This window comes from Tauraco erythrolophus, chromosome 13, assembly GCF_009769465.1.
Source record: "Tauraco erythrolophus isolate bTauEry1 chromosome 13, bTauEry1.pri, whole genome shotgun sequence".
Lineage (NCBI taxonomy): Eukaryota > Metazoa > Chordata > Aves > Musophagiformes > Musophagidae > Tauraco > Tauraco erythrolophus.
This window is the reverse complement of record NC_141477.1, coordinates 8077112-8102201: the sequence shown is the minus strand read 5'-3', so window position 1 is coordinate 8102201 and position 25090 is coordinate 8077112. Positions and strand designations below refer to the sequence as shown.

Genomic DNA, 25090 nt, shown 5'->3' with positions numbered 1-25090 from the left:
AGTACAAGTGGAGACAATTTGCTGATCAGCGGAAATACCGCAACTAGGTCAATAGGAATGCAAATGATGGATCATATTTTCCCATTGTCTCACCCAGGCGTTATCTGCCTGGAGGAACCGTGCCAGTTTGGGTTCGCATGTGAATGGGTATGGTTATGCTCAGAGGGTTTGAGGGGTGAAAGAAAACCCTGTTGGTTTGTTGTTGGTGGGCTTGTCACCAGATGAAGGTGTGACCTCACCTTCCCTGGCAAAATTCCATGGAGGCAGGCTCTTCCCTCAGGCTTTGAGTCCTCTCTCCATTGTCCATCATCCTTCTGGACCATGTCTCTCTTTCCCCAAGGCTGTATCCTGCCTCTGCTACATTCCCCCATGTTCCTACAGCACCCAAGCGGTCAAGGGTATGCAGCCATGATGCTACCTGGCCGTGGCATGGGATGAAGCGGATTTTGAGGATTTGGAGTCTCTTCCCATCCCTACCATCCATGTGAAGCAGCGAGGCAGAGACAGAGCATCTCCTCAGGGATCACCGATATGGCAGCTCTGTCCTCCTGGGCTGCCTGGCTGTGAACAGTAATGGTGATGGGATGGCCCAATGGGGCTCTCCCTTCCCCAGAGCTTAGTCAGCACCTCCTGGTAGATTCTGTGCTACTGGCATCAATGGGGCATCAACGGCTTGAGCCAGAGCAGCCGCAGGACCTGTTGGTGAGGATGGAGGCAGCAGCTCCTGTGGGCTTGCTCCCTGCCAGCCGGGGCAGCGAGGGGCTGGATTGCCAATGTGGAGCAACGGCTTGCTGAAGAGGAGCCACCAGCCTGCCCTCCCCACTGACGAACCTCTGCCAGGATCCCCGCTGTCATATTTTCCACCCGTTTTGCCCGTCATGGTGCCGGTGACTAGTGATTCTCAGTTTCCTGGTTTGCAGCACAAGCCGGCCAACCCTTCAACGATGTTTTGTGTTGGGTACCTAAAACCGGAGCCTTTCCCCACCCTCCTTGCCGAGCCCAGCAGCCCCTCCAAGGCTGCTGATGGCTCCAGACTCCCCAGTAAGGTGCGTGCAATGGGGCTGGTGACGTGTTCGGGGTATCTGGCATTACCTACAGGTTCTTCTCGTTTCGGTGAAACGGTGACGGGTGGCTATCCAGAAATGGCTTTGAAAAGGTTTCATCTGCTGGGGACAGCCAGGGCTCAGGAATAGCTGTGCAAAGCATCACTCGCTGCTCTCTGCAATGCTCATTGCTGTGGTTTCACACGTAATCGGCTGCCTCACAGTCCCGACACTCAGGATTCGGGGAAAGTAAAGCATTATGCGATGACTTCTTGTGTAATTTTGTTTCTCGTGTAGAGACTTCCCCCAAATGTGAGTGTTAAATTCAGAGGAAACTCTGAAGAGCCCCGGAAAATGTTGGTGATTGCCATGGGGCTGAGGCACAGCATGTGGACTTCGGGGATTTGGGCACTGCACCCTGCCGTGGCCTCGTGGCCCTCAGCTGTCTGCGGTGTCCTTGGGGATGTCCACCACGAAATGGCTTTTTGACTGTGGTGAGCTTGCCGTGGCAGGGACAGTGTCTAGGAGCTCAGTGCCAGACCAGACCCCTGCTTGGGGTCCAGGGCTGACCTTTCCAAAGGTAATCATAGAATCATAGAATGGCATAGGCTGGAAGGGACCTTAGAGATCATCTAAGCCAACCTCCCTGTCATGGGCAGGGAGGTAATGCCCACTTTAAGCTAAAAAGGACTAAAAACAGTGGCTTGGCAGTGCCCCCAGGCTGTGCGTGGGCTCGATCCCACACTCAGGGGGACTGCAAGCCCAAGGGACTGAGTCCAAAACCCCACTGAGGCCAAGGGGACTCTTTTTCGCCAACCAGAGACGGTGCATCCCCAATGCTATTAGGGTCACCCCACTCCTGCTAGGAGGACACTCCTGTGGGGGCTGTGACCCCAGTGCTGCCCCAGGGAGCTAGAGAGCAAGGCGGCCCTTGAGTGAAGAGGACACACAGGCAGCCCCTGGATGGTGAGGACACACATGGGCAGCCCTTGGATGGTGAGGACACATGAGCAGCCCTCAGGGCATGGGCACCTAAGGTAAGGACCCCAGGGGCCCCTCGTGCCTCTAGAAGGCTAAAGTGTCACTGAGGAGTTTGCCCTGGGCCTGGAAGCCCTGTCTCAAGCTCCCTAGTCGTGTGGGGGGGTGACAGTCCCCACAGGGTGAGGGGTTATATGACGACAGAGCACCAACCAGGGCCTCGGCCACAGGCTGTCCTCTGCCCAGCCGCTGAGTTGCTGCCCATGATGCCATCCCACGCTTGTGATTTGGACGCTATATTTAGGAACACGGTGACCCGCCAAGGTCGAACTCTGACTCGGTTGCAGAGATGTTTGCGCTTCGTTACCAGCGTTTGCATCTGCAGCTCACAGCACTCTAACCACACAGGACAGGATGCGAGAGAGTGGGTAGACAGCAAAAGCGAACGCTGGACTCCATCCTGCAATGCTCTGAGCAGCTCTGACAAGGCACTGTGTACCCTCCTCTCCTGGGGCTGCTGACGAGCAGCGCCCTGCTCAGCACCCTGCTGCTTCTCGCAGGATCCAACCCTTTATTTGCTGCATGCACATCTGATAAGAGCATTGCGTGATAATTTCAAAACAACTTTACATGATGGCTTGATGACTGTCTTCAAACCAGCGCCCCAGCCCTCCTCACAGTATGACCTCACAGCCCTCCTCCCCTTTACCCCACAGAAACCCAAATTTACCCTCTTTACGTGGAAAAAGGAGGTCTGTCCCTTGTTGTAAGCAGTGAAGACCTCTCTGCATTTACCCTAAATTATTGTGCTGTGCTGGTGGTGCATGGCTGCAAAAGTGTTGGATGCCTGAAGAGCTCTGAGTCGGGGCAGGGAAGGCTCAGGCTCAGGGGCAGGACCTCAGCAGAACCTGCTGCTGGCTCAAGAGGAGTGTGACATGGAGGGCACATGGGCAAGCTTGTTCCCTTGGTTGTGGGATGAGCAGATCACTGGGGTACCAACAAAGCTGATTAAAACTTGTCTCTCCAAACTGATGGCCAAGACCCAAAACTCTGCTGGCTGTTGAGGAGCATGAAAGCTGTGCCCACGGTGGCATCCCAGTGCCCATAGAGATGGTCATAAGGATCATCCAGCCTATCCAGGCAGGAGACTTCACCCATGAGGAGTATGAGAGAAGGCCAGAAACCAGCACAACCCACCTGTCTCAGCCAAGTGCCTTAACTGCAAAATCATCCTTCTCATAAAGGAAACAGAGAGCAAAAAGCCTTTCTTCCCCTTTTGAGAAACAATCGACTTTCTGAGTGCTTCCTAGCCCATGGAATCCCGCACTGGAGTTCAGCAGCTCTGCCCATGGATTCACAGTCTTCATTTCTTTGAAGACAACTTGCCATGAGACTTTCATCCACAGCAGGAAAAAAACCCCAGAGCATAGTCTGGAGTGTTTCAAGGGCAAATATGAATATATGGAATAAGAACTTCTCTCTGCTTCTGGTAGAACAGTAGGAAAAAGCATGGAAGTGCACCAAAGAAGAAAGTCTAAGCAACCTTTTTTTTTTTGTTGTGGGAGACGGTAGTGAACAAACCTACCCACTACGAAGAGTTTTTTCCAGGAAGTGTAGGTTGCTGCAACCCGTATCCCTTGAGCAGCGGGTGCTCACACAACAGTTCTCATGCTACGCGCAAGCAGAGCATTTGAAGGAGCCCCAGCAACGCGCACGGAGGATGAACGAACCCTACAGTCCTGCAACACCTCGACCCAGCACCATGAAAATGTTCATGGGCATCCTCGCTGTATTTATTGTAGCACAGACGATTGGGACTGTACTCTTCTGCTTGTATCTTCACATGAAGATGGATAAGGTAAGTGGAGAATTAAGATTGTCTCTGCCGGATTGCTAACATGACTTGCCTTCAGCCACGGTGAGATGTGCTCATCAAAGGGATGAACATGGTAGAAGACGATGCCAGCCACTGGATAGACAGGGGAGTGGGATTTATTACACTCATGTTCTCATTTCTGCTTTAATTTGCCACTAAGATGTACACTGAGGAAGAGATGTGTTCCCTTCACTAACAAAACAAGAACGGATGGATCAAGAAGAGCTGTTGGTAGCAAATCTGGCAGTTGACAGCCAGCCTAGGCAGAAGACAATGTGGCTTAAACACACAAGTGGCTATTGTAGGCTCGTTGGTGATTTTTCTGGTGCTGTAGCACTTGGTAGCACTGTGACAGTAATCATGAGGGTGGCGAGGTCCAGAAATTAATTTTTTTTACTATTTACGTGTGTGAATTTTAAGAACATCTCACTTCAGATACTGTCTTTCTGCTTTGGGAAGGAAAAAGCAGATATTAATATTTCATCTTTTTTTTGGAAGCGCGGTGTCGTTGATCCTGCCCCATACTTGGGACAATATTTACCAAAAAATTAAAAACTGAAAAGGTGGTTTTGAGGTTGCCATGACTGCAGCCACACCACATGATGCTTAAAATCACTGATCTAAAGCTACTTTCCTCCAAACCAGAAAAGACTCCCAGCTCAAGAAATGAAATGTGTCTAAAAACCAGAAGGAGTTCTCCTTACCAGATTACTGATTTTTAAGCACGTTGCCTCAACTTAAGTCGAAATTTAAGTGGGTGCCTGCTGATTTTCAAGAGTGGAGAGCAATCCTGAGCTAAAGGAGCTTAAAAGTTGAGGGGATGGAAGGGGACTTTGCTGCACGGGGGTTGCAACCTGGGGCAAAAGGGTGAGCAGAAGGTCTCTAGCAGCATGAAACGTGACTACATGGGGCCGTGGCAGAGGATCAGAGGCAGCCGAAATGCGGTCACGGGTGGCTGAGAATTTCAGCTGCCTTCAGAGCTCACGGCAGGGCTTCAAAGCTGACCCTCCGCAGCCCAGCGCCGCCTGCACAGAGCTCTCTGCCAGGCTCTGTGTCCTCATGTCTGTCTGCACTTCTCTTTACCGTTTAGCTGCACGTTAGATTTTTACAAAAAAGAGGTGTAATTTCAAAAATCGGTGGTTTTATTTATAGGTTTGTTTGTTGTTTGTTTTTTTTTTTTACTTTCTGACTTTATTTTTTTTTAATCTGAAGTTTGTGGCAGAATTCAGCCTCAACCCACAAGCCATTTTGATCTCTTGGCAGCTCTTTTAGTCCATAAGCTAGCTGGAAAAAACGAAAAACGAGCATCCCAGCTGCCTGCGGGGGCCGGTGTGGCAGCAGCAGAGAGCCCCAAGCCGCTCGCTGAGATTTCTGTGCTGCTGTCTGTAAAGGCGGGCAGGCAGATATTTGCCACCTGCCCTTTGGAAAAGGCAGAGTGGGAAATTCAAATCCGTTATCAAGGTGACAAAGAAAATAGGAAGGGATCCTGAGCAACCTTCCTCTCATCCAGCGTTGCCAGCCAGGATCTGCCCCGCGGGTGCAATTCCCAGCACCTGCGGGTGCAGATGCTGTGCCGGGCGGCTGGTGGGAGCACCTGGTACCCGCAGCGTGTCTGCCCGGCACATCCCAGTGCTGAACAACCCACCCTGAGCTTTCCAGGCTGCAAGTGACGGCTGGCAGGAGCACAGCGTGGCTCTGCTGCCAGCTGTTGCAGGTTTCCCACTAACATCCCATTCACCCTCTCTTCTCTCCCCCACTGGCAGATGGAAGAGGTGTTGAGCTTAAATGAAGATTACATCTTCCTGAGGAAAGTACAGAAATGTCAGACGGCAGAAGGTCAGAAGTCGACGTTATTGGACTGTGAAAAGATTTTAAAGGGCTTCCAGGACCTCCAGTGCAAGGTACGCTGCTGTTAGGTGGATAAAGACCCCGCTGAAGGTGGAGGGGGGGCTTCCACTCACACACACAGCTTCACTCCAAGCTTTTTTTTAAAACCACGGCTGCCCCTTACCTTGGGGCTGCATAACACATGCCCTTTTTTATGCTATATTCTTTTTCCACTATATTTTTACACTATATTGATATCATTGAGAAAGCTCATTAATTATTTTCTCAACGCGGTCTTGGTCAGAGCACGTCCAGCTGCAGCATGCCAAGGGATGCTCAGGGCTTGCAGTGGGAGGGATGGAGCTGCAGCTATCCTGGTTCTGCACTCCGATCCCAGTCTGAAAAACATTGATTTTCTGCTGTCTGGCACCTTGCTCTGATCCTGTGCTGGGTGGCCGTGACAATGCTTGGGGCCACCTGCCACTGGCAGCACTTTTATACTCACTTTGCCCGGGCATTGATGAAGGTGGAAGGCTTGGGCCAGGCGGCACGGCTCTCGGCAGCTGGTGAGGAGGAGGAGGATGCTGTGCAAATGCCACCCCATTGGCTCAGGGATGGCACCTCCAGCTGGTGCAGCAGGTCAGAGCCAACTTGCACTGCGATATCCTCCTGGAGCAGCTGAAGGCTGCCCAGCCAGGGATGAGGTGCTCTCAGCCTGCTCAGCCCTTGAATTCCATGTTTAGGAAGGGCTGTGCTGGCCAGAGCAGGAAGGAGAAGGACATTTCTTCCCCGTTGTCAGTGCCTGATTACATTAAAAGCCTCAGCGAAACCTTCAGGCTTGCGTCATTACCCAACAGACAACAGAAACTTGTGTCTGAGATGGACTCTGCTCAGCAGTCCTGAAAACCTTCTGGGCAGCACCTACAGCATGGCTCTCCAACATGGTTCTCAATGAAAAGGAGATGTTTTTTTCCTTGTTTCTTTCTTCTTTTTTCGAATAAACTTTCCCCATCACATCACTTTAATTGCATAAAACCTAAGGCCATGGACTCTACAATCCCTGTGCTGCCCATGGCCATATGAGATGCTGGGGAAGGTACTAGAGGGGCTCTGCGATTTTGGGTACCCTCTGCTGAGAGCTGACAGGGCTGTCAGGGCCAAACAGCACCAACCTGAGCAGTGACCAGAGCATCCTTTACACAGAAGCTTTCAAAATAATTGATTTGTACATCTTAAAAAAAAAACTCATATATTTTGCTGTTGTTTCAGGATGGAGGAGCCAGCAAGGGGCAGCCCAAGTTTGAAATGCAGAGAGGTGAGTTGGCTGGTGTTGTCAGGGCACCTGTGGCTTGCTGGGGGCAGGAGGAACAGCTTGGCTTGGGAAGCGAAGGAGGTTCCCTTTACCCTACAACAGTCCACCAGTGTCCCAGGGCAGGACACGGAGGCAGGGGAGGGGCCAGGGTTTGCAGCATCCCCATGGGTGCACAGCATGGGGCTGGCAGAGGGGGGCACTGGGCATGGCTGTCTCACCAGGGCAGGCAGCTCTGGGTGCCACGTTGCCTAAAGTCAATGAAAATGAATTCAGAATTAAATCTGTGTCCTTTTTGCATTGCAGGCCATGAGCATCCCCATTTGATGCACAAGAACGAGACGTCCGTGACAGGTAAGGAGTGGGCACATTCAGCTGATGTTCCCATGGTGGGCAAGGTGGCACAGTCTCCTCCCTGGGCTTTATCCCTCAGAGGCTCCACTTTGAAGGCAACTGAGTGTCTTTGCTGAGCAGAGGCCAGATCCTGCCTCACTCAAAGCTGGGAGGGGGGACTTTGGAGTCTGTGTTTCTGAGCTGGATTTGGCTCACAGAGAAATACGAAGGGTGGGAGGTGCTGTGGTCCCTGCAGAGGAGCAGTGCTGCTGGGGGGGATAGTGGGTGCCAAGGCATTGATAACACTGGCCTTTCTGAATTGCAGCAGAGAAGAGGCAGCCGATTGCAGCCCACCTGGCAGGTCAGAAGAGCAGTAAGGCAGTCTCAGGTGAGACAGACCCGCTCAGCGTTGCCTTGGCCAGGGAGCCAGTGGGGCATGGCACCGTGCGTCCCCTGGCTGGACCCTGCAGTCTGGCCCCGTGGCTCTGTAAGGGCAGGGACAGGGACAATACAACATCCTCAAAGCATGGCAAACTTCCCAGTGGTCACGTCACCATGCGCACCTGTGCCACGCGGGGTTTGCACATCCCATGCCGGCTGTCCTTGTAGATGTCTTTCTAGAAATGCGCTACGATGGCTTCATCTTTACAGTGCTTTTTATGAGTGGAAAACTGTTTCTCTTCCTATTTAAGGAAACCAACCTCTCTTTTTTTTTGGGGGGGGGGGCTCAAAACGCAACATTTCTGCTCTTCTGGCCACGTCTTGCTGGAGCAGCTGCTGCAGGAAGGCTCTGCCAGCATACTGTATCTGCTGACCTAATCAGTCATCTTCTCACCTATAGCAGTCCTGGTAGCAATATGGGCTGACTGATGCCTTTATAGTCGCAAAACACATAGCTCCAGACTGATTTAGGTGAGCTGCACGTGTTCACAGCCACAGCCACGCTGGGTCTGAGAAATGCACGTGAGTCCATTCGCATGCGTGCATCCCTCTGCAAAGACGGTGGTCGCTCTCGCAGCTCGGTGTTGCCTTAGCTAAGGGACATCCTGCAAGACCAAGGATTGCCGAAGCAAGTCAGAGCTGGCAAGGTCAGTCCCTCAATCTGGCAAGGATTTTGCAATCGGAGCACTTTTGATTTAATTCTGGAGTAACTGCCAGTAATCAGCAACTGCTCTTTCCATCTCTGACGCAGCATTTCACCCAGAGCTCAGTCTACCTGTGAAAAGCTTAGTGTTAGATAAGATCAAAGAAGCGAGAAACTCGCTGCATTTTCAAACTCCCTGCTTAAGCACTGGTTGAGCCTATAAAAGAGGTTGAAATCGCCCAGAGACCAGCAGCTGCCTGGAGCTCAGCTTTGCTCCTTGGTGTCGGGCACAGAGGGAACGTCCCCATGGGATACACAGGCACGGACCACAGGCTGTGTGGCTCCCCCAGAACCACCCGTGTCATCCCGCTGTGGGGACTTTGGACTGGGACAGTCGGACTTGTTCCTCTTGGAGCCAAGTTGCTCATCCTCACTGCTCACAGGTGTCTCTGTAGGCTGGAGAAAGCAGAGGTCCAAAATCCCTCCCGGAGGTCACAGCTGAGTTCAGCCCCTACGGCCATGGCTTTGTGGTCTCTTTATTGACTTATCTGCACTGACTCCAGCAGGAGTGTGTGTTCATGAGCTACTCTGATGACACCGACAGCGCCCCAAAAGCCATGGCTGCAGCAGGTCTGCGTGGGCAGTGGTCCCGGTGGTGGGAGGCAGCACTTGCCCTGCAAAAACCTTCCAGCTCTGCACCCTGCCAGGGGCGGAAATTGTGAGATGTTTATTTTTGTGCTTCCTTGGCAAAGTCTTGCCTTCTCCAGAGGCCAAGTGGAAGAGGGACTTTGGAGGAAAAGCAGCACCCAGTTGGAAAAAAACATGTGCCCTGGGGTGGGTGCTTCTGAAGACAGGAGCTGAGGTGTGTTTTGGCAGTGCTCTGAGGGCTCAGAGGCTGTGCCAGCTAAAGCCGTGGAGATAGCAACCCTGCAGGGGTGAACACGGGGGTGTTTGGCCCGTGGTGGTGACTGTGTGCAATCCTCCTCCCTAAGCATTCCACTTGGTTGGATGAAGGAAGCAAAACACTTCTCTGCTTGCGTAATCGATTCAAGGGTGTCACGGCCAGTGACTAGAAACTTTGGTTAAACATCTTGTGGCCTTGGGGAAGGGGACTCTGCTCTCCTGGGCTGGTGATGGTGTCCTGGGATGGGCAGGACCCATGCCCGCACCTGCAGCAGACAGAAGCTGTGATGCCAAATGTCTGCTGGGTGTCACCCCAAAATCACCCTGCCACACTGGGCATCTCCTGCTCCCAGCTCATCTGCCATGCTTTCCCCCCACAGTGCTAGAGTGGAAGACGACGATGTATGGCCCCATGAACAGCAACTCGATATCCTACCAGGAGGGGAAACTGAAGGTGAAGGAAGCAGGGCTCTACTACATCTACTCCCAAGTCAGCTTCTGCACCAAGGCGGCGACTTCAGCACCCTTCACCCTCTATATTTATTTGTATCTCCCCATGGAAGAGGACCGGCTCTTGCTGAAGGGACTAGACACACACAGCACCTCCATGTCTCTCTGCGACCTCCAGTCCATCCGGGAGGGAGGTGTTTTCAAGCTCCGGGAAGGCGACATGGTCTTTGTCAACGTCACAGACTCAACACGAGTGAACTACAGCCATGGCAGCACCTACTTCGGCATCTTCAAGCTGTAGTGAGGAGGGGGCCTCCCCAGGCTGGGGGTCCAGACCGACTTTGTTGAGCAAAGTGGCTTTCCCTGTTTCCCATATTTATGTTCCTCAGCCTCTTTGGTTTCCTTGTTTCTTAATTTGTATATTTTGTTATTTATTAATGAGGGTCAAGGGGCCCTGAGAACACAAAAGGAAAAAAGTTTGAAGCTGTCGTTGTTCACACTTTGCTTTTTTCTTTCGTTGCCAACGGTTTGGTACGCACTAGTGTTGTGTGTCCAGATCCACCATGCCCCGCGTGCCTGGCAGGGTGGATGTCTCCATTATGTCACAAGAGCTTTGTTTAGCAAACTCTACCATCAACATTTCTTTCCTAACAACGTAGGATGGCTCAGGGCCCTCAAGCCAAGCTAGGTTCATACGTATCTCCCATACCAATCTGCTTATGAAACATCAACGGAAAAACATTCAAAGGCTTAGGAACATCTCCTCTAAAGGAATCAATCAGCCAAGCGCTCTCCTTACGTGCTGGCTGCTGGTGATGCATCGTTGCCGTCCTAACTGTCTGCTTTATCTTGAGAACCCCCTTTTTTCCACCCATGCCTATCTACGAAACTCAACCAGCCTTATTTCTTAGGGTTACACTGCCTTGGCCAGGTTCATGCTCTGTGACAATCACCTTGCATCAGAGGGGCGATCGGTGGCCGAGAGGGCACTTCTGATTCCAAGCCAGAGCCTACTCTGGCACCAGCGGTGCTCTGCTCTCGGTGACCCGAATCTGCTTGCCAGACTGTGCTCCTCCCACCTCTGCCTGTGGACCATTTTACTCCCCTGTGGAAGGGGCATTGGCCACCACCATCAAATTTGGACCTGGCTCCTCCTCTCCTGAGACCCTTCCTACCCTAAGAGGAGGATCAGGAAAGCGCGGGGGTGGCAGGACCAACTGCTTCTTCCCAAGCCCTCCAAGATGCATGTGCAGAGCATCTTCTGGCTGTCCTCAGTAAGGATGTGCCCACAGCAGCACTTTTCCTGGAGCTTCAGGAGAGCAGGACTGTGCAGATGGGCAGGATCCACTCTTGGACAGGGGATACCTGAATGACACTGCAGACTGGGATCTTCCTGACCCTCTTCTCCAGCTTGGCCTGCAGAGAAGGTGAGCTGAGCAACCGCAGAGCACAAGGATGCTGATGCTGCAGGTTTTTAAAAGCATCTAAAGATGCCAAAGGTGGCAAGGCTGAAGTATTTGGTTTTATAGATCACAACTGTCAGAATGTAAAAGTTTAGAAATACTCATGGAAGCCAATAGGTTTGCAAGTGGAAGAGCTTTGGGCAGTCCTTAGGGTTTGCTTGGCTGGAGGCTGCAGGTCTGGTCCTGATAGGGTGCCTGAGTGCCACTGCTGCCGGGACAGAGAGGACAGCCTGCAGGGCTCATTGCAGTGCTGGGTGCCCGGCATGGCCCCCTCCCAAAGTCGGCAGAGAGCTCAGAGCCAGTCTGGTTGTACTACAATTTAATACGTATGTGTTGGCTGCTCTCCTAAACTGCCTGACTTCAGCAGGGAACGGACCACTCTTGTCCAACACTGTGTATAAAAACTATTTATTTAACGAAAACCGTCTTACACTGGTAAATGGAGAAGGACTGCGTGCCAAGGCACTGCGCGTGGCCACAGCTGTGTTCTGCAGCATACTTCAATGCTTGCAGTTCCCCTGTCCCAAGTGCGGGGTTTCATCCACTGTCACTCTCTGACTAACACAATTTACAAATTAAGAGGTGGGATGCTTTGTATGCTTTGAACACCACTCACCCTTCTCAGGCAAGTGGCTGATCCCAGGATGGGATTTCCCAGGGTCTCGCTCATGATCTGGGGACCGAGAGGACAGTGCAGTGGAACTGGGGGGTGGCACGGTGGGGACAGCCAGTCCCAAAAGCCTCCAGGGGCACCCATCCACTTCTTGGGGCATGTTGGGTGCCAGGACCAGGCAGCACCACAGGCATTTTGGCTGGAAGATGGATTAGAGATCACCCTGCCCTGGGAAGGCAGTGAGGCCCAGAGGCTTGTGCCCCCGACACAGCTGTGGAGCAGAGGGGTGGGGGTTAATTTAAGGATATTTAGGACACCCGGCTGGAAAAGGACTATTCCTGCCTGCCCTAGGGTCATGGAGCCTGCAGAGACATGTCTACTCTGGAGCACAGAGACAGATGGATGGATGCTGCACAAGGTGAGATCCTGTGGTCCAAACCTCCCTGGTGGAAGTGGAGGTATGCAGCTGCGCTGGGAGCGTGGGTGGGAGCCACAGGAGAGACCAAAGACCACACAAACCAGCATGGGCTGAGAAAGGGGAAAAAGCTGGGTGGGAGCGAGCAGCTGGGGAGAGGAGGGGAGAGCTGCGAGGAGCATGGCTGTGGCCCTTCTTGGGTGCCCAGAGCCGTCAGGAGCAGAAATGCTGCTGGTTACAGGTACGGGGAACACAGCCTTGAAACCCCCTGCAGCCCCCAGCTTGGGTGGCCAGGAGCACTTGCCAGAGGGTGTGTGCTGGGCTGTAAACCCAGGCCTGAATCACTGAGAAGAGATCCAGAGGCTGCAAATCGCACGGAGAAATAGATTTTCACGTGCGGTTCGGGGAAACAGTTCAATAGGGGAGAAAAAATTAGGCATAAAGCAACTCAAGCAATCCTGCGGTGAGAGCAGCAAATGCCACCTGCCGCCTCCCCTGCCCAGCCCCAGCCCCCTGCCCGCACTGCTGCCTTTCCCCGGGCTTTTGTTGCTTGCCTCTGTTTCTTTGCTTGCCAAAAATAGCCCGTGGGATTCAGACGTGAGGCAGCGCGTGGGAGGGGAGGAGATGCGACTGCCACCATCCAGCCGTGGCCTTCTCCCGAGCACCTTTGTTCTCCTCCCCAGCCCCTGCCCCGTGCCGTGGCGGGTGCAGGTTTCCTCTCCTTGTGGAAAGTTTGAAGGTCGTCAATACATTGATTTTATTTTAATTGATTTTTTTTTTTTCCCTTGACGTGGGGCCTCACTGTCACTCCTTGAGCTGTGGATTTTATGGTTTCTGGACTGATTTTTGCTCTCCTTTCTGAGTAAAGAGGGGACAAGGGGATGAGGGCGATGAGGACGTGGAGCACATCAGCAGGATTGGCACAGGGGTGATGGGTGAGCAGTGGCAGGAGCACGCAGCAGCATGGTCATCTGGGAGAGGTGATTACATGGCTCAAGACACACTGAATTCACTGGGAAGTGTATTATTTTTTTTTAGTTTTGTATAAGAAATGAGATTTTTTTTTTTTTTTTTCTCAAAAGGTTGAGATGCCAGTTTCCAAGTGGGGTCATGCTGCTGACCTGAGGACTGCTGAGCAGCAGGAGCTGGAGGACAGCTGTCCATGTGCTATGTGGCTGTGCAGAGTGGCCATGTGGGTGACAAGCCTGTCCCAACCTGTCCCAGCATCTCCGTGTGCTACTTTAGGGTCTTTTTTTTTTTATCCCCCTTCCCAGTTAGGCATTGGGTGCCAGCCTCACCTCAGCACCCCTTGCTCGGTGACAGCCCTTGCCCCTGGCCAGGGCAGGGTCCTCATTGGCAGGGTCTCCATTTCTTCTAGGCCAAACCCATTGCACGCACCCCTGCCCGGGGACAATGGACACTTCTCCCCCGGTTTTAGTCTGGGCTCGGGGGCAGCTGTGCCGTGAAGCAGTGCTGTACTGGAGCAGTGAGCAGAAGCAGGCCACCATGAATGGGCACCTCCAGGGCATCCCCAGCTGTGGTGGTGGCTTGTGCTGTGCAGATTGAGCTGTTGTTTGGGGTTTTTTTTCTGTTTTTTCCACATTGATGGTCATTTGGAACCAAACTCCACTGCTTGGAGGATGCTGGTGCTGCCTGCATTGGAGTTGGGTCATGCAAAGGGGTCATCTGGGAAGATGGTATAAGAGAGGGGGACAAAGGGACCTCATAGTCAGCAGGAGGGCAGGATGGAGGGTCTGGATCTGGCCTTACAGGGACCTGAGAATGGAGATGCTCCCCTCAAAATGAGCCTGGGAGATGTGTCCTTGCTCTTCTGCCCCATGCAGGCTCTGGGGTACTCAGGTCCAGGTGCAGCCCTGCTCTGCCTCTGCAATAATTCCCCCAAGTGCCACTGGAGTTCAAGAGGGCTCCCTTGCAGACTTCAGTGTTTCTCCACGATGCACCCAAGACCAGAGTGTCTTTTACTTGTTCTTTTTCCCCACTCTGACTACTGTGTTTGGGGAGGGAGAGCAGGGTCTGGCCCTCCTGCCCTCCATCCTCTCACTTTGGCTGCAGGCTGAGCGCACAGCTCGTCTCTATGAAAGAGTTAAACATCAGTGTGCAGGAGAGGTCTTGTCCAAGCGGTAGACCAAAGGAAATCCTGTCACCACACCTAATCTCCAGAAAAAAAACACACACTAACTAACTAAAAAAAAAAAAATCTCAAACAGGCAGGAAGTCGCTTATCTACAGCAACATGCTGGTGCAGCGGAGAGCAGCTGGTTCTCCGTAAAGCATCCTTGTTAGCAAAGTGCAAGTGAGGGATGGAAATGCATCTCCTTCCCCTGGGATCAGGTGCCTTTCCCTGCTGCAGGTCTGGGTGATGGTGGGAGCAACAGCTCGAGTGCCAGCATCACCATCCTCACCAGTATCCCCACCCGCATCCAGTAAACCGGAGGGTGGATGATGCAGCCGCCGGCATTCTGAGCAAGCCAGGGATGCGCAGAGCAAGCGGACTGGTTTTGCTTTTGTGGTAGAAGCAAAGGAAGCAGCACCGAGAGCTAAGAAGTGATTTTTATCCGTCTTTATTTGTTGAAAATGTCGATTAAAAAACTGTTCAAAATAAAAACATGTTAGAAAAGTTGACCTTGCATAAGTAGTTACAGTAAATAAACCTACATGACAAAGATAAACTGGAAGGCAGCCGACACAACATCCATCTAAAGACAGACTCTCTGGAACCTATTTACAAAGCACTGTAAACATAGTAAATATGGAAACATTGCTGTCCATCCGGCATGGCTTCTTTTCCTTTTTATTTTATTTTCTTGTCTTTTTTTGGCTTCTAGCTCTTGACAAACGCTTGATCCAAAAAGTCCCAGTGTGCCCTCCAGCACATTACGTCTTACAAACATGCACATGTACACGGCACGGGTTCCAGCTGAACCAGGGGGCAGCGAGGAAACGTTTCTACCCTCTCCTTGGAGTGTAAATGGCCCTTGGTTTGCTTCCCTGCACCGGCTGCACGTCACGAGCCTGGTCCCCAGCCCACCTTTGGGTGGGCACGGCTGCGGTGCCTGGGCAGGGCTGGGGTGCCCAGGTACAGCTAGGGTGCCTGGGCATGGCCAGGGTGCCTGGGCAGGGCTGGGTGCCAGGGCAGGGCTGGGGTGCCTGTGCATGGCACCCCGGAACAGTGGCGTGAGCTGCTCAGTGTGCGGTGAAGGTCGTTATCTTGGAAAACGATTAACCAGCACAGCAGGGCTTGACCACTGACCAAACGACTCAACTGCATGTCTGGGCAGGGATGTGGGGAGCTACCCTCCAGCTGGGATGCTCTGGAGATGGCAAATGTAGCCAGAGAAAAAAAAAGACCTCTGTTTTGTCCTAGAAAAAGCTTAAAGAGGTTTTCTTTTTATACTCCTTGTGATGTTTTGGAGTCTAGCTCTCCCCAAACACTGTTTGCTATGTTCTGGATAAATTTCAATTGCAAGGAGGGAGCTGTAATTATTGCCTCTATTACGTCCTTCATGACCAACGTTAACAGTACAACTGTAATGAGCTGTGGTGTGTCTGCACGCCCTGGGACCGTGCTGCCCTGTGATATACGTAAGACTTATCATTAACAGAAGGTTACTTTTATAACGGTGCTAAGGAAGGAAGGAAAACACCAGTTCTAAACTAGGGTATAACACCAAGTAACATGAAGATAGCCGATACATATGCATGTTGCCTGCGTGCTGTGCTCAACGAGCTGTGCAGGGATCTGGAAGGGTGTTGCACGTCCTTGCCCCAGGAGCGTTCCAGCTCTTGTCAAAGCATAAACATAAATAGCTTTCCTATCCCAAGAGAAAACTCCTTTTTCGTAGCCCAAAGCCCCTTCGGGGCAATGCAGGGAGAAGTGGCCGTTGGCTACGTTCCCATCTGGCGGGAAGGAGCGATGGAGAGCCTAAGGCGGGCAGAAAGGAGCAGGGAACCAACGCGTTTGGGGGTTGGTTTCTTTTGCCAAGCACTGTCTACATTTCATACAAGAGAAAAGCGTGTCCTGCAAGGGGAAGCACAGCAAAACTATCAACTCATACGATACCTGGACGCTCAACGTGAAAACGAAGCAGGGGGTAGGAGTTACAGGTCATGCGTAAGAAAAGGGCTGGGGGGGGCAGAACAGCAGTTACCTGTTGTGCTGATCACGAGCTGTTAGGAGGAGGCAGTACTGTGCAACATACCTTCCCATGCGCTCTGACAGGTGCTCCGCATCTGACTTCCCCACGGACTTCAAATGTCTTCACGTTAATTGCACATTTTAATCAGTATCAAGGCCACACGGGAACCACAGTATTGCTGGGCTCTAGTTCGCTACAGTCAACTAACGGGGAAAATAAGGAGGTGGATGGGAAAAGCTTCCCCAGTCGTGATTATCTGACACGAGGAGCGCGGTGCTTTTTGGTTTCTGCTCAATGCCGCCTTGATAATGTTTTCATTCAATAAATAGGTACCGGTGCTTTTGAAAAGAATGAAAGCATTAAAAAGTGCTTAAGCTTCCTCTAGGAAACTGCTGCCAAACCCTTTGTGAGCAGCAATCACTAGCAGAGTTTGTATTTGCTCCCAGTAGCAGGTACGATGAGGTATTAGTTGCTGCAGATGAATTGTGAATCATGGACCGCTTGCTTACTGGTTTAGTTGTGATTGTTTCTGGTTTATTTCCTTACTGGATGGAAGAAAAACTATTTTTTTTTCTCTGTAACTTTTTTCTTTTTGTAACAAAATTCCCTAAACCGACAAAATAAGGAGCAAGAAGAGGCAAAGGATCCAGTTCCGCTTCCCAAAAAACACCTGAGGTCACGCACCACTGCCAGCAGCTTCTCCCCGAGCTCAGGCGATCAGGGACGACTTGCGCCCCGTGTCCTCCCTGCCACACTCGTCCGTCTGCTTCAGCAGCCTTCTAACCAGCTTCTCCAAGTCCTTCCTGGATTTAAGCTCTTCCTCCAAACACTGCTTCATCCTTTTGTTCTCCTGCGAGGTGAAAAATAAAGGAATAAAGATCCAGTTAAAGCCAGTGCACTTTATGGCACGAGGTACTTCCATGTGCCTGGTGCCTGAGAGGTGATGAAACATCAGGGACACTTGACAGGTCACCGTGGGCTGGTGAGGATGAACACTACGGGTTACTTGTGGTCCAATCCACTCAAGCAGACCCTTACTACCTTACGGACCTGCACAAAAGTCCCAGTGACTTTGAGCTGGCAGAAGCATCCTCCTGGAAGCCTAATTTTAGCTTAGGTTGGAGGACCCTGTCCTCCTGGGGTGGCCTCTCCCACCTCCAAGCTTGGGGCTGGAGGGAGGAGGACACATTTCCTCTGAGTCTACAAGAATTACTATCCACCAGACCCCTACAAAATGAACAGTCAAGTCGAAGGAGTTTTTAGAGTAGGGAGAAAGTTTCATGTTACCACAAAGACCGAATACTCCTTCCTTCTTGCTGGCTCTGGTGCTCAAGCAACCGTTCGGTGAGCACGTTCAGGGAGCTAAACCAGGAGAAAACTAACGGTGATTCAGGGAGCTGCAGGATTGGACCGGCATCGGCAAGACTTTTCGTGGGCACTGACCAGTCAAAGACGATGACCCAGCGCAGCCTGGCTGGCTTTTGCTCAACTCCCAGCACAAACAACCCCACTCCGATTACCTGCTTCAGTTCTTTGACTTCATCTTTCAGTGCATAAACCGTGTCAACAAGGCTCCTGCAAAGAGAAATGACAAAAAAAAAAAAAAAGAAATAAAAAGAGCTGGAAAGCAGCAAAACAGCAACTGCATGGGAGCTTTTGTGAGTGAGATGCTGATGGGGAAGGTGCTTCCAGCTTCTGCTTTGAGAACATTAGGCTGCTGCTATCACTGCTGCCTGCAAGGGGACTCTGGAAACAGCCCAGGAGCATTTACAGGTCCAAAATTCAGGGCTCTTTTCTCAAAACTCAAGAAAAATACCTGGTTCAGCTATCTTGAAGTTATCAACAAAGGTCTGTGGCTTTGGCTTCCTTGTTTACGCTACTGCAATAAATAACAATGATTTTAAAACTGAAGACGCTTGAGCATCTTTCGAAAAACGGCCTCGAGTCCTTGAGGACATGCTGTAAAAAAACAAGCATGAAAGGAACGTGCTGTCTGGGTTAGAAAAGGAGCACATCAGCGCTGTCATCCAGATGCTGAAGCTACGTAACAAGCTGGGAGCACTCACAGACGGGGTGCCAGGCAGGTTCCCAAGGGGTCGAAGCAGCCCAGCATGTCAGTAGTTTAAAAATAAAATAGAAAAATAACTAACATAAATTAAAATAAAATTAAATAAATAAAATAAAACCACTTGTTTGGTTCTGGCCTCCCTGACCCCATTAGCTACATCTGGACAAGCTCTGGGACTCGATAAATTGGCTCTCGGGACCCGACGCACAGACTCCCAGAGGGCTACAGCCACGTCAGAGCTGCTGGGAAGGCGACTCTGCTCTTAAAAAGGGACAAAAATGCAACCGAAATTGCTGGTGGTTCTTGCCAGGACTCAGGCAGCAGCCGGCGACAGCAGCCGCGCTCCGCTGCGGAGATGCAGAAGGCGAGGGCGTTGGTTTTTAGCATCTTCCCAAAAAGCAACACAGGAATCTGCGAGCGGAGAGCAGCCACGCTTACTTTTCCTCCGTGACAGTCTGGCCGTTGCTTCGTGTCTCCTCCACGATGATTTTCTCTTCCTCAGGAAGAAGGACTTGGGGGATGGAGTCTTTACGGGAGCCTGTGTACAAGAATTGCTCATCAGGAAGAAAAAGGGAGACTTTGGCTGATGCCCAGGGTGCTCTGCAGGCAGCAGCCCTCGTTCTCCCGGCTCCTCTGCGAGCCCGGGGACACACTGGGGACGCGGGGCTTGAGTGGCCACTGGCTGTCTGCCATGGTTAATTACGGGCTTGTGCCACCCTGGAGCTAAAGCAGCAAGTGGAGAGTTTTCAGGAGCGCTCCTTGCATCTAAGGCTACGTCATGACTTATAAACGAAATCATTCCATTAGGGTCGGGAGCTTTCAGAAGAAACACGGTCTCCCTTTTTTAAATGTGCCATTATTTGATAGTTCAGTGATTTAATTCAACATCTCACCAGCAACGATAAATAGCCGCATTTCCAGAGTCGAAGATGTTAGATAGGTTCTTATGAAGTAGCTTGTTCTTAAGCACGCAGCTGATTGAGAGATAATATTCATGCTTCCTTTCTAAAGCTATATGCAACCTGAGATTACCATCAGGTTTTCAGTGCTGACAGCCACAGGCACTCACTAAGTTTGCTTAATTCCTAACAAGTGCTGGTGAAATAGCCGTGTCTCATCTGCCCTCCTACCTGCTTCATTCTCTGTGTTTAGAAGAAAAACAATGGCAACTAAACCACTGGGTAGATGAAGCTCCCTTATCTTGAAGATTGAACACCACACGGTTTCCTAGCATGAGTCTCGTTGCTGTATGATGCAACCATCTGTTTTTTTCTTTTCCCAGAGGGGTTATCAGCGTTGCAGGCAGAGTAAGAACTCAGCAATGTGGTTGTGTGCCCACCTGAGCTGAGAGCTTGCTGGAAGCCTGCCCCAGTGCAGTATGCCTCGATCACCTTCAGGATCTGAGCATCTTCTTCCAGCGCAGCAGTACCTGTAAGACATTGCAAACAGCAGCTATGACAAAACGCAAAGTGCTCTGGCATCATCTCTCCCAGCCTTTGCTCCCAAGTCCCTTAAGAGAAGAAAGTGTCTGGGATTTTGCCTAATTCCCTTTTGAGGTCCTTCATGTTTTCTGGCCTTTGCAATGTCCTGTGGCATCAAGGACCACGACTGAAAACGAAAAAGCACTTCTAGCTGCTCATCTCTGCAAAACTCAGGGGGTGATGCCTGACTTTGGGCGCAGGGAGCGCCCGGAGATGGGCAGGCAGACACCCTGCAAGGTGTCTGGTACAGCTGTGTCAGAGCAGGACTTGGAAACGTGAAGTCTTCATTTCCAGCCTCAGCTCAGTTCCCACTTCTTGAGGGAGACAACTGACCTTCAAGCTGTACCCTGCAGCAGCTCATCACTGGGTCACCATGGCCTTTCGTATAAAACCCTCGAGGAATGTCTCACGTGGGCTTCAGGGATCTGTCAGGACAGCCCTCTTTGCAGATGGACATCCCTGCAGGGATAAGGCCCTTTTTTTTGTTCCCTGATCCCCCATGGAAACTGTTCCAGGACCTGCTGGCACAGCCAAGGTGAGGGTTTGTCCCAGCTCTCAGATATATTTTGACAACTGTTGATGTGCAGCTTTACTGCAGTTTTTAACTACTTGGAAGTAGTTCCTTGGCTTCATACTCAGAACAAGACCACTCACAACCCGTGACCTTGTGCTAGCAGTCACGAGGAGGGTGGTGGCACGTCTGGTAGTCATAACTGGGAGGGAATCTGTCAGAGGCTGAGGACCAGTGGGCTTTCAGAAGCCTCCCATGCTCAGCAGCACACAGAGTTGCTCACAACGTGAGCACCCGGTCCCATCCTGCACCGTCAGAAAGGCTCTGCTCAAAGTCTCCTGGAGTACACAGAGATCTCCAAAAAAAAGTGAAAAACCACAACACTTACTTTTCCGAATAACAAACTCTTCATCAGATGGTTTTCTCTCAGTTTTCCTTTTAGGAAGAAACTTCTTCATTGTTTTTGGACTTTTGCTCGAATCCTACAGAGAAACAGACTCTTGTGTTTAACCAGAACCAAAGGCAGCTCGACCAGCGGAGCCGCGCAGCTGCCTGCAGCTATCCCCATCGCGCACAACACATTACACAACTACAAAGCAGACAATGACAAAGTCGAGGGAAATTACGCTTTTTGGCTTTCCCAGGTGGGAAGCCGTGGTCTGCTGCTCCCTGGAACAGCAGTGGGAATTGCACCTGCAGGTCTGGGCCAGGACGAGCTCCTCTAGCAAATTCAGCCCTCGGCTAAGAACCTTTAGCCAAAGAATTCAAACACATTCACAGCATTTTGAGTCTGCTTACCAACTCCACAGTCTTCGTTAGAAAACCCTATAATGCTGTTTAGTTCCTTGACTTGATTTCATTTCTAGTATAAAACAGTTGGCAAATAACATTGCTTCTAAGTGCAGACAATTTGTTCCAGAGTATAAATCCCCCACACACATACCCAGAGAACAAACAAACACACACAGAGTTAGTGCTTGCTATGACTCCACAAGTAAGAAACACAAGCTTTTACCTCCTTCGCTGCGTTACAAGCTGCGCTTGTTTGGAGAGAATTAGTGTATTAGTTACATGCAATACGGATTTTAAGCAGGAGAAGAGGCATGCCAGGAAGTTTAAGGACCATAATGCTAAATCCTTCTCAAGAGTTATCTTGAAATGTATTTGCCAGTTACTACGGACTCTCACGGTAACTTCTTGATACAGCCAGGCAAAATTAGGGTCATGCAAGCACGAGAAGCGTGAACAGGAACAAGCATTCTTTGCCACAATAAGCCAAAGAGATGTATCTACCCTTACCTTTAAGATATAAGACATCCTCTACAATGAATATGCAAAGAAAGAGAAGATGAGTGTGAGAGACTGATGATTTTATTGACCAAGTTCATTAAATCCACAATTCTAAAACACATTTAAATGTTAGTCTTGCGATTAATGTGGCACACCCTCCGTACTGGTTTTAGAGCACTATCAACATGCAAAGGAGCACGGTGCCATGCAAAACTGAAAAAAATGACATGTGAAACGCATGGTAAGTGGGCATTAATACACTCTAAACGCATCAAAATAGAGAACATGCCTTCTCGGTTAGTAGTAGGTTTCTGTAGATGTTGGTTGCCTAAGAGAACAACTTAAACAACCTAAAAGTGCTACACGCCTTGGTGCCAGTCCCGTGCTCAACTCCAGGCCCGTGGTCTTCAACCTGACCCAGCTGGGATGACGGGATGCTCTGCCCACCCTGGTGACAAGTCCCCAGGACTGTGTCTTCTCAAAGGGGACCCTCCCCGAGGGGATCTGCCATCCTCACTGCAGACCTGAGATCATCAGGCATCAGCTCAGCAGCATCTCCCTGCTCAGCTGGCGGGGAGGACGGGGAGCTCCCTGCACACCCTAGGGATGGTCCCATCCCTGGGATGCTCGGCACAGGGAGCCGTGCAGCTCTCCTGAAGGTCTGGCCAGCCAAGTCATGAATCTTGATGTTATAAATCCTTCACGTAATACAAAACAGGCCACTTCAAAAAAAAAAAAAAAAAAGTAGAAGAAATCATCTGTAAATCTTTTCCACTTTTTAACCTGAATCCGGACACACCGCTTTACCCACAGCACCTGCTCTGTCATTACAAATGATTACTGGAAACAGAACAGGAAAAATGACCCAATTTCAATGGAAATAACACGAGCGCTGTGCGGTACGCAAGCAGGTTCTGGGGTTTCCTGAGCACAGCTAGGTATGAGGAAACGCACAAGACTCTGCCATCCCATCCTACACTGCTAGAAGCCAAATAAAATAACACTGGATGTCTGAAAATCTCTAATCTCGTAATCAAACTCCCCCACTCCCTTCCCTGCAAATAACCTTCGATATTTGTATTCCTTCATTACATCATTACAGGAAGGTGACTTGCACTGAGGCGTTAGCATAGTTCATTTTGTGCCCTACTTTAAATTAAAAAAAAAAAAAAAAAACACAAAACCAAAAAGCAGCAAAATAAGAGTTCTGCTTAGTGACTGAGCACCCCGGAGGGAGGGACGAGGCAGATGCAGATCTGCTCGGGCCAACGACGGAACTTATTTCACCTTTGTCAATGCAGGCTCACACCCACGAGTCCTTCCCCTGGGAGGGAAGCTGCCCCCTGGCACAGGCTGGACTCACTGGGACCACACTGCACCCGCCCAGCTCTGCCCCAGCCCTGGTCAAACCATCAGCCTTTGGGTTTCCACCGAGGCGGCCAGCACAGCCTCTTCCCATGCAAAGCACATTTTTGGTCCTCGGACACCTCGCAGCCATCCCACCTGCAGCAGCATCCCGCCCCGGGAAAAAACCTCTGCCTGCTTTCGATGCAGAGAGTTTAAGTCCCGCTACGCGCGGCAGGAGACAACCAAGACACTGCAAAGGCCCGTGGTATTAATGACATCACTCCATCTGTGGTTTTGACCTCTCTTATACACAGATACCAGCCTTGCACTTTCATGCAGAAAAATTTATCCTCTAATTCAAGCTTCTTCCTATATTTTAGCTCACCATGCAAGCAAGAAACAGTTTAATCTATGACAGGGGTTTGGACCAGCCAAAGATTAAGGGTTGTTTCCAGTCTGCTTGGTTGGTTTTTGAGAATTTAATTCCCGCACTGAAATGTGTCATTTTACAAATTTTAAAGAAATAACGTAACAAAACGCTGAGAGAATACCTAAAACCTCTACCTGGAGTAGCGGACTCACAAATGCCCCGCGGCTGCCAGGCTCTCCATCCCCCAGTGCTGCGGGGGCTCAGGGGGTGCGAGCCCCCTCCTCGCCCCTGTCCCCGCTGGAGCCCTGGCAGCTACGCTCCCAGGGCTGCTGTACCCAGAAAGGTGGCTGACTCAGAACCGGAGTGCTCGTTCAGTAAGAGGAACGTTACCCCAGTTACCGGTGAGTAATCCCAAAAGTTTAATGTGAGGTAGGGAAGGAGAGCACTGCAGTGACAGCTGGGGGTGAGAATGGGAGCTGGGCTGTATTTTGGGTTTCCCCATGTCACCTCCTACCTCCCAGGCTTGGGGTTTGTGTGGGGGAAGCAATCCCTTGGGCTGCTGTGTCCCAGCGGGGTAATGGGTGCGTAAAACACTCTGGTGGGTGGCGAAGGAGAGTCAAACCCCACGGTTGCTGCAGGGAGCCCTGCTCCAGCCACCAAAATGCAGGGTGGAGGACACGAGAAATATCAACAGGCCCTTCTCCCCTGCCTCTTGGTGCAGCATTGCTGCTCCATCCTGGGCGATGCTGAGCCACTGCAACGGCTCCTCTCGATGCAGCACATCCCGGCAGGGAGCCCAGCTCCCACCCACCACTCAGACCAAGGCAGGAGGAGGAGGAGGAGGAGGAGCAGGAGCTCCATCACAGCACCGATGGGACATGGCAAGGCTGTAGGACACCCCGCTGTGGGACCAGTGATAACCAGCAGCTGACAGCAAACATCAAGAACGGGGCTGAGCCTGCAAACACACATGCTTGTGCTTCATGTGCAGCACAAGCCCTCAACGAGCATCCATCACACATCTGCAGAAGCGGGGCAAAACCTTCTTCTCTCAGCATCCCCATTAACAAAAGGGCAGTAAACCAAAGCGTCTGTGCCCTTGCTACTGGGATAAGAAACCCAGCCACTGGGACTGCCACAAAACCACGGTCCTCTCGAGGCACGCGGGAACATTACCTCTTTGTAACTCAGTGCTGCTGATGGTCTGAGCGGAGGAGCGGGACGGAGGCAGCTCAAGCTCCAGGGCTTGAGGATTTTGGGGGGTTCCAAAGGCCCACGGATCTGTCCGGCTGAACTAAATGTCTGAGAAAAGAGAGGAGAAGCAAACACAGACTGTCAGCCACTAAACAAGCAGAGGGGGATGGACAAGGGCTCACCATGAACTTCTTTGAGACATCTAAGACGCAACAAAAATAGGGCAGGACACACGTAAAATGACACAAGCACAACACGGTTACAAGCAAAACTGCAGGACGTGTCTCACAGCTGTACATGTCACCTCGATATCACAGCACGTTGCCCAAAAAGAGCGGGCAGGCAGCGCTGGGGAAGCCCGGGCGGCAGAGAGGCCGG

At 51.2% G+C, this 25090-nt stretch overlaps 2 protein-coding genes across 4 annotated transcripts in view; one reads left to right on the top strand and one right to left on the bottom strand.

The window, feature by feature from the left end:
* The first annotated feature begins 3741 nt into the window (after positions 1-3741).
* On the top strand, positions 3742-10104 carry CD40LG (CD40 ligand). Of its 2 annotated transcripts, none has more exons than XM_009977235.2 (6): positions 3742-3879; positions 5661-5798; positions 6994-7039; positions 7340-7387; positions 7692-7754; positions 9734-10104. In XM_009977235.2, the coding sequence occupies exons 1-6, from the start codon at positions 3742-3744 to the stop codon at positions 10102-10104; spliced, it is 804 nt and encodes a 267-aa protein (XP_009975537.1). The 2 variants fall into 2 exon arrangements, with proteins under 2 accessions (XP_009975537.1, XP_086475847.1); XM_086619721.1 differs by having other exon boundaries at positions 6994-7051.
* A 5426-nt stretch (positions 10105-15530) lies between these two features.
* ARHGEF6 (Rac/Cdc42 guanine nucleotide exchange factor 6) overlaps positions 15531-25090 on the bottom strand; it is a 40719-nt gene continuing 31159 nt past the window's right edge. For both annotated transcript variants that reach the window (XM_086619923.1, XM_086619925.1), the window contains exons 16-22: positions 24695-24820; positions 21811-21831; positions 20900-20993; positions 19859-19948; positions 18958-19057; positions 17972-18026; positions 15531-17301 (exon numbers count right to left, since the gene is read on the bottom strand). In XM_086619923.1, the coding sequence (XP_086476049.1) occupies positions 17161-17301; positions 17972-18026; positions 18958-19057; positions 19859-19948; positions 20900-20993; positions 21811-21831; positions 24695-24820 (627 nt within the window). In that variant the 3' untranslated portion in view covers positions 15531-17160. The remainder of the gene's footprint in view (positions 17302-17971; positions 18027-18957; positions 19058-19858; positions 19949-20899; positions 20994-21810; positions 21832-24694; positions 24821-25090) is intronic.